This window comes from Mobula birostris, chromosome 6 (assembly GCF_030028105.1).
Source record: "Mobula birostris isolate sMobBir1 chromosome 6, sMobBir1.hap1, whole genome shotgun sequence".
In the NCBI taxonomy this organism is placed as follows: Eukaryota; Metazoa; Chordata; class Chondrichthyes; order Myliobatiformes; family Myliobatidae; genus Mobula; species Mobula birostris.
Genome location: NC_092375.1, coordinates 27,067,762 through 27,077,234, shown reverse-complemented (window position 1 = coordinate 27,077,234; position 9,473 = coordinate 27,067,762). Strand labels below are relative to the sequence as shown.

Sequence of the window (9,473 nt, the reverse complement as noted above, 5' to 3'; positions counted from 1 at the left end):
ATAGTGAGGCATCTGGAAAGAAATTGATCCATCAGGCAGATGCAGCATGGATTCAGCAAAGGCTTGTCCTGTTTGACAAACTTATTGCAGTTCCTTGAGAATATAATGAGTGCAGTGGATAGGGGGGAACAGATGGACGTTATTTACTTGGATTTCCAGAAGGTGTTCGATAAGGTGCACATAAAAGGCATCCATAAGATAAGGATGCATAGAGTTGGGGTGATGTATTAGCATGGATAGAGAATTGGTTAACTGACAGAAAGCAGAGAGTTGGTATACATGGGTGTTACTCTGGTTGGTAATCAGTGGTGAGCGGTGTACCGCAGGGGGTCGATGCTGGGCCCACAACTGTTCACGATATAGATTAACAATTGGGAAGAGGGAGCCAAGTGTATTATGTCTAAGTTTGCTGATGATACTAAATTGAGTAGAAAAGCAAATTGTGCAGAAGATATGGAGAGTCTGCAGAGAGATATGGATAGGTTAAATGAGTGGGCAAGGGTCTGGCAAATGGAGTACAATGTTGGTAAATACGAAGTCATCCACTTTGGAAGGAAAAATGAAAGAGCAGATTATTATTTAAATGTTAAAAAAATTGCAGCATGCTGCTGTGCAGAGGGACGGGAGTGCTTGTGCATGAATCACAAAAGGTTGGTTTGCAGGTGCAGCAGGCTATCAAAAAGGCAAATGAAATATTGGCCTTCATTGCTAGAGGGACTGAATTTAAGAGCAAGGAGGTTATGCAGCAACCATACAGGGTACTGGTGAGGCAGCACCTGGAGTACTGTGTGAAGTTCCAGTCTCCTTACTTGAAGAAGGATATACTGGTTTTGGAAGTGGTGCAGAGGAAGTTCACAGGTTGATTCCAGACTATGAGGAGAGATTGAGTTGTCTGGGACGGTACTTGCTGGAATTCAGAAGAATGAGAGAAAATTTTATAGAAACATATAAAATCATGAAAGGGATAGATAAGATAGAGGCAGGAAAGTTGTTTCTACTGGTAGGTGAGACTAGAACTAGGTGACATAGCCTCAAGATTTGGAGGAGTAGATTTAGGATGGGGATGAGGAGGAACCACTTTTCCCAAAGAGTGGTGAATCTGTGGAATTCTCTGCCCACTGAAGCAATGGAGGCTACCTCAGTAAACATACTTAAGACAAGGTTGGATAGATTTTTGCATAGTAGGGGAATTAAGGGTTATGGGGAAAAGGCAGATAGGTGGAGATGAGTCCATGACCAGATCAGCCATGATCTTATTGAATGGCAGAGGAGGCTCAATGGGCCAGATGGTCTACTCCTGCTCCTATTTTGTTATGTTTTTATATTCTTATGAATGGTCTCCACTGTGCTGCAGAGAACAAATGACTGCTGTGAAAGGAGAGACTGAACAACCAAAAGACCCAACTACTAACCACAGCTACAACTTACTCTTGCCCACACTGCACCAGAATATGTAGATCTCTGATTGGCCTCTATAGCCACCTGAGGACCAACCAATAGACAACCCTTGAGGAGAACATCATACTCAACTTGAGTGATCACACTAACCATACAAACAGAATTTGAAATAAAATTTAGAATATCTGCCTATTGGTTTGGAGTTGGAGTTGGTTTATATATTGCTGTAAAGGCATAATTTGCTACAATAAAATATAATAAAATATGGTTGTTAAAAACATTTGTTTCCTCACCCTATTATTGTACAGTGGAGATATGATGAAACAGAGCCTCAACATTAACCTCCACACAACAGGCAAGATGATTGGGGAGGTGTGGAGTTAAATGCATAAAATTTGGGAAATATGCCATATTTTAGCACTTATTGGCCTATCTAAATTCTATTTTGCTGTAAAGTGCACTGTACAAGTATGCAAGCTTATTTATTTATTTATTTATTTATTTATTGAGATACAACACAGAATAGGCTGTGAGCTGCATCGCCCAACATTCCCCCGATTTAATCCTCGCCCAATCACGAGACAATTTACAATGCCCAATTAACCTACCAACTGGTACACCTTTAGCCTGTAGGAGGAAACGGGAGTACCCGGAGGAAACCCACACTGTCATGGGGAGAACGTAAAGACTCCTTATAGGCAGCAGTGGGTATTGAACCTGGGTCACTTGTACTGTAAAGCGTTGTGCTAACCACTATGGTACCATGACACCCGAAATACCCTTGGAAGGGCAAAGTTAAGCTCCCATGGTGCAACTGGAAGGCATTCTTCCTGCAATCTTTGATTGAAGTGTTCAGTCACCCTTCTGTCAATATTTGCTTCTTCTGTGATTACAGCCCATCCCTACTTGGCACCCTTCTAGACTACGTCCATAAGAATGTTCAACTGAACTTCCAGGAAACACTTCAAAGTCCACAAAAATGCTGTTTCTTTCCCCCCATCAACCTGTCAACTTAACTGTTCTGATGACCAAGGCCCAGACCTGAAATGTTAACTGTTTTTCTATGCACAGACACTGCTGAGTGCTTCCAGCACTTTGCTTTTTTTTAAATTGATGAACGATCAATTTGATAGTCTGTTAATCTTGAATTATAGGGTAGTAAAAATAATAATGAGGCCCTCTCGGAATTTACATGTGTTAGTCTAGGGTTATTCTTCTCTGTTTTCTAAGAATTTAACTCCCTCCTCCAGCTTCTTCTCATTGCTTATTAAGAGAAGTTATAGCTTAATGTCAATGTATTTCCTCACCTGTCCATGTAACTTGGCTACTTACAGGAACCTTCTCGACAAATATCATGACAAACAAATTCAACTCTATATTTCACCCCCCTCTCACCATCCTTTTTATGTTGGCTCTTAACTGAGTTGCAATTCGCTGAGCAGAGACAAGCCACCAGTACATTGTACTCAGTATCCAATCTTTTTCACATTGACTGCTGACAGGCAAAATTTATCCCAACTCAACACTTCCAAGACCTAGATGGTACACAGAATTATTTTCACCAAGGAAGTACAGGAGAGCCAACATTTCCTGCGAGAGGTAAAATCCCTTTAAACTCTTGAAAGTTGGGTTTTGGATCTCAGTCATAGCTTTATTTGTCATAAGTACATTGAAACATACAGTGAAATACATCACTTTACATCAGACCAAATCAGTGAGGATTGTGCTGGGCAGCCTGCAAGTGTCACCATGCCAACCACTCACTAACTCTAACCTTACATCTTTACAATATTGGAGGAAACTGGAGCACCCAGAGGAAATCCACGTGGTCACAGAAAGAATGTACAAACTCCTTACGGACAGCAGCAGGTATCAAACCCTTACAGTTGGCTGGCGCTGCACAGCTTTGCACTAACTGCTGCACTAATGTGTCACTCCAATGTCAGCAACAAGGCGCAGGTTAGCCATTCCGAGTCTGCTTACTTGCCTGCCAAGAATAAAGGTTTGGTGGCTGCTGAGACAACAGCAGCAGCTATTTGATATGGATCCTGGGATGCGGTGAAAATTGAACAGGGCAAGACTGTGAATGCAGGAGGGACACCTCTTTATGAAGCAGCAAGTCCCAGAAAAAAAAATTACTTGCCTCCAGGTCACATTTAGAATAATGGGCTGATAGGAACAAATGTGATGTTTGTATTGCACAGCGCTAGCCAATTTCAGCAAACTATCTTCAGGGAGGCATTATAAACACAAGAGATTCTGCAGATGCCAGAACTCATGAAGTGCTGATGAAGAGTTTTGGCATGAAAAGTTGACTCTTTATTCCTCTGCATGAATTCTGTCTGAGCTGCTGAGTTCCTCCAATTATTTTTTTTTGTGTGTTATATCAGACAGGTATTAACTTCAAAAGCATGTTCAAGGGGACGTCCAATTGCACAAACATGCCCAAATCTGAAGAATAAGATGGCAACAGATCTATTCTATTTTGCTTGGCACAGGGTTACCCTTCAGATCACCTAATCAATAGCATCATGTAAGTATTTATATCAGAAAGACTCAGCAGTTTAAGCAAATGACTCTAATTCAGTGAAAATAATGCTGATCATATCATATACTCAGAATTTTAAAATTTGAGTTTATAATTAGTTTCTCACAGAATTACTTTCCTTTTTATTCTTCCAATGGCTACTATACACACCAAGCAACACACACAAAATGCTGGAGGAACTCAGAAGGCCAGGCAGCATCTATGGAAAAGAGTAAACAGTTGGCATTTTGGGCTGAGACCCGTCGTGAGTCCTTGTTTCAGCTTCAGTTGCTGGATTGTTCCTGTCCAAACCCCCTGTCTGAATCACTTCTCTGCCCCTTCCTCCTGAAGTCTTGCCCTGCAACCAGTGTCTGGAGCCTTGCCTTGCCTGTAACCCTTGCCTGCACTGCTGTCAAGTTCAACTGTTGGAGCAAGATAAGGAACTGTCTATTGTTGTTTTGAACTGTGTCCATGCCTTTGCTAGGTAGGTCCAGCCGTTTGCTGCTACCTAGTGTTGGAATCCATCTCTGTGTCCACGCCTTCGCTAGGTAGGTCTGGCTGTTTGCCACTACCTTCTGTTGGGAACCATCTCTGTGTCCACGCCTTTGCTAGGTAGGTCTGGCCGTTTGCCACTACCTTGTGTTGGGAACCATCTCTATGTCCACGCCTTTGCTAGGTAGGCCCAGCCGTTTGCTGCTACCTTGTGATGGGAACCGTCTCTGAGTCCACGCCTTCTCTAGGTAGGTCCGGCCATTTGCCGCTACCTTGTCTTGAGAACTGTCTCTCTGTGTTCTGTATATGAGTCCTGGCCCTATACCCTGCTCCCTAGGAGGGGTCCTGACTCTGTGTTCCATGTCTCTCCGTTCCTGTCCTTTCAAGACCAAGGCTCTGCATTCCTGTCTCCCTCGATCAAGTCAAAGCTTCATGTTATTATCCTGTGCTGGAGTTCTCTTGTCTTGCCCAGGAGTCTCTCGTTCTGTCCTGTAGCCTCGCCTAGTTCTGTCTCCCAAGACCATGTCATGTCTTTGCCTAGTTCCGGAGTCCGAGCCCGAGTCCGAGTCAATACCCAGATTCTGGGTCCTTGATCAGTCTCTGGCTCAGAATCCGAACCCAAGCCTCGTCATGTCCTCGCCTCGAGGAATCTAATCCACAAAGAACCCAAGCCATGTCCAGTCCTGTAGCCACGTCATGTCCTCGCCTAGTTCCGGGGTCCAAGCCCGAGTCAAACCCCAGGTTCTGGGTCCTTGTCCAGTCTCCGGCTCGGAGTCCAAGGCCAGGCTCCTAGTTCCCAGTTCCTTGTACTGGTCCCGCCTGCCTAGCCAATGTCCTAGCCCAAGTCTGTGTTCTTTCCCAGCTCCTAGTCTGCATCCAGTCACATCCCTAACTCTAGTCTCTAGTCCTGTCCTGTTCCTAGTACTTCAGTGTCTATGTCTTGCATTTGGGTCAGCCACCAATGCCCCCGTATGACACAGATATGTTGTTGAGTTACCGTCAGCTCATGGTGAATGGATAGTTTAGTTGTCCATAGGGTTTTCATGGCAACATACTGAAGTAGATTGCAAGGCCTTTCTTCTGTGTGGATACTGCTGCTGCCCAGGTTGGGACCTGGCCAGATTTGAACCTTCTGCCTTGAAGTCCAGTGCTGATACTGTACCACTACACCACCAGCAGGCCCATAAATAAATAAATAGCAAGTAGATTATAAATAAGTAGCAATAAACAATGAGCATGAAATAACAAGATAAGAGTCCTTAATTGTGTAGTTATCGGTTTTAGTTCAAGAGGCTGATGGTTGAACTTGGTGGTGCCGAATCTCCGCAGAAGGAAGTAGAGGTGTTGTCGTGCTTTCTTCGCAATTACATTTATATGACCACCTGTCCCCTGAGATAATAATCCATATGCTTTTAGAATGTAAGAGAAACCTCGAACACACAGTAGAAACCTACGTATTCACGAGCAGAACGTACAGACTCCTCACAGGACAGCAGCGGGAATTGAACCTGCGTCACTGGCGCTGTAAAGTGCCGCGCTAACCACTGTACTACATCACACCTATCAAATCCAAGACCATAAGACGCGTGAGCAGAATCAGGCCATTTGTCCCACTGAGCCTGATCCAACATTTGATCATGGCTGATTTATTTCCCTTCTCAACCCCATTCTCTTGCACTCCCCTCCCCCAACCTTTGATGCTCTGACTAAATTAAGTAACCTATCAACCTCCGTTTTAAAAATGCCCAACGACTGCCTCCACAGCTATGTGTGGCAATGAAATCCGCAGATTCACCACCTTCTGACTAAAGAAATTTCCCTTTAAAGGAATATTGTAAAATAGACTAGCAATTGGGCATTTAGCCTATCAATGCACGCAGCGCTAGGACTGAATTTGTACGTGGTCAGAAGATTAGCATAGACCTAATTATTGACAAAACAATGACAATACCGTTTTGAGATATTACCTGGACTGAAGGACGCAACGGCGTGCAAGTTTGCGATAACCTAGTGCTTGCTTTAGTGAATAGCAATACATAAGGCCTATGGGTGGGAACGTGTTTCTGTTGTCGCCCCTGTCCTTAGCTTTCTTCGGTCTCTTCCACATATATATATTCATTATAATTTTGCATTTTTTAAACAGTGATAGAACGGTGTACTTTCTCACGGAAGGGGGTTGGGTTGCGGGGGGTTCCCATTGTGAAACAAACTGAAGCTGTCCTTTCAATGCTGAAAATACAGGGGAACTTGGGTCGATCTGCGTACTTTGGCTTCGTTCCTGCTTTTGAGCTGCGTTACTTTCAGAGAGGCGGATAGAAGTGGAGGCGGGGGAAGCAATAGCGAGCTCCGCGTCAGACCAACCCGGCCCTTGCACCCACCCCGGTCGCTGGGACGCAGGAGGAAGTCAAGTTCATTTAGCAGTCGCCGAAAACATGAGCGCTGTCGGGTACCGAGTTACTTTCTTGTTCGGCGTGTTGTGGGCCATCGGTGAGCATGGTTTTGTGTGAGGGATGTCTGACGGGCGGCAGACTCTTTCCTCCGAGGGGGCAGTTTAACGCCGGGGCTGCGTTTAAATAATGTTTGGTGGGGAAGCGGCTGTGGTCGGGTTGACGTTAAATCGAGCCGGGTGTAAGCCGCGGAAGTCACTAGCGGAGGTGCAAGGCGAGACATTGCGACTCGGCACCAGCTGGGGATCCCGACAAACCCCGAGCCTGATCGCTCCCCTTTGTATTAGGCCAACAGCGGGCAGACACGGCCTGAGTTTTCCCTGTTGGGTCAGTGGAGAGTGCCTGCAACACACATAAAAGTTGCTGGTGAACGCAGCAGCAGAGTATCTGCGCCAGCTTTCACACCTGCTCGATAAATCGAGCGTAGGGCTCGGTTTCCCTTGGGGTCGACGAAGGGTCGATTGTCCATTTCCCTCTGTAGATGCTGCCTGACCCGCTGAGCTCCTCCAGCATTTTGATTGTGGCTCCCCTTTCTCCCACTTGCCCTCCCAGTTTATTCCTGCCCAGCGCTAAAGGAATCATTCCGATGTGCGGCTTAAACGGTCCCTGATTCCCTATTTCCTTGGTTCGCTCCCTAAGCCATTCTCTTGGTGTTCCTTCTTCTGTTCCCTTCGCTCTCATTCGCATCGCCCTGCACACAAGTGCTCCCTTCCCAGACCAACTGGACAACAAATGGACAACACTGCTGTCCCAGTTGTCATCGTCTGACTCAGCAGGGCTCCGAATGACAATTTTCTGTGTTAAGTGTCTAGAGTATGTGACGTGCTAGACATTGATTAATGCTTTTGTTTGTATCACTAAGTAGAAACATTCACAGCTATAATTCTGCAGTATGTTTAAGGCAGAGTTATTCTTCAAGAAGACAAAAAAGCCTTGCCCAGCATCTGCAGAATTGCTTGTGTTGTATTAATTGTGGTAATGACATTCTGATAGCTTTTGGACATTACTTCCAAGCTCTGTAAATGTGACAAAAATGGAATTATTGCTTTAGTATGTATTTATGCCTATCTAAAGTATATGTGATGAGGTAAAGGTGTAAGGAAACTTTGTGGTTTTGCTAAGTGATGAATAATGTATTAAATTGGAACTGTTTCAATTTATCACAGTGGTTGAGTCTTAGCCACTTTGGATTTAAGTTCCACATTTAATGTTTGATCAGGTGACAGGCATACCACTGCTGTTTTGAAGAACTGAAGTTTATCATTTGTGGTTTCTCAAGTGGACAATGATTCCATGGCACAATTTTAAGGCAAAAACAGGGATTTTACCCTACATTTACCCAAATGTCATTTGCTCGTTATGTACCATGTTGTCTAATGCAGGCAATCATGATCTTTCCATGACCATGGTTGTACTTGGCAAATTTTTCTACAGAAGTGGTTTGTCATTGCCTACTTCTGGACAGTGTCTTTACAAGATGGGTGACCTCAGCCATTATCAATTCAGTGGTCACATAATCAGTACTTGTGATATGCACCAGCTGCTCATATGACCAGGGGGCTAAGCAGGTGCTACATCTTGCCCAAGGGTGACCCGCAGGCTAGTTGAGAGGAGCACCTTACACCTCCTTTGGTAGAAACATATCTCCACCCCACAACCCAAATCCTAACGACAGATTATCTGAAAATTATCATATCTGCAACTTGAAAGAATTTACTGTACATAAATTGACTATCATCTGACCTGTGTTGTAACTTGCTACACTTCCAAAAACACTCTTGGGCTAAATACCTCCTTCAAGCAATCTGTCCTGTACTTTTCTATGACCCTATGACTCATAAATGGTCCTGATTTGTAAATTATTATTTTGGTTTGTATGGGAACTATGTTTGTGGGGATGTTTATCTAAAATCCATTCTTTTTCTTTTGTGTTCTTCACTTTAGGATGTATCATAGATCAGAATAACTGAGGAAGCTCCCTCCAAATCCATCCATAAAGCACCTTATTCTTTCCCAAATACTTCCAGGTTTACACCACCATAAAGCCAGTTTCATAAGTATAATTGTCTTCAAACATCATTTCTCATGACAATACGTTATTCAACTTCTTGGTCTCCACCTGTATATTGTAGATCGCTGGATTCTCACTTTGTCTGTATGTAAAGCTGATTAACTTGTTGAAAGTAGCTTTGAAGTAAGTACACATAAACAAAATTAGTTTGACTACTACATATCCCAGTGAGCCAGCTCTTAGGTGCAACGGACTGTAATTAGATTAAACTTTTAAGAGCCAGAAAAAGAGCTAAAAATAAATAGGTATCTCTTTCCTTTTGGCACAGTTGAGAAGGTCTATCAAAGGTGCATTATGGTAGATTTTGTTGGAGGGCCATAGCTTAGCCATTAACTCCCACAAAAGATTTACTGTACGAACAATCATTGCTATTAGTTATGTCAATGTGTAATAGGGCTGATGGGACCTAGAGTGCTGGAGTACAGCCAGAGTCATCAGCTTCACTGAAAAATATATGGATGTACTGGGGATTATGCCACTATTAGTTTTAAGGTACAGCTAAAGGGCACTATTTCTATCCTTTCCCACCCCAGGCTCC

The 9,473-nt window shown here is 43.9% G+C and overlaps 1 protein-coding gene across 1 annotated transcript in view; it reads left to right on the top strand.

The window, feature by feature from the left end:
• Positions 1–6,791: 6,791 nt before the first annotated feature.
• Positions 6,792–9,473, top strand: part of LOC140198880 (interleukin-10 receptor subunit beta-like) — a 64,579-nt gene continuing 61,897 nt past the window's right edge. Inside the window, exon 1 of the mRNA XM_072260065.1 lies at positions 6,792–6,904. Coding sequence (XP_072116166.1) covers positions 6,850–6,904 — 55 coding nt within the window. The 5' untranslated portion in view covers positions 6,792–6,849. The remainder of the gene's footprint in view (positions 6,905–9,473) is intronic.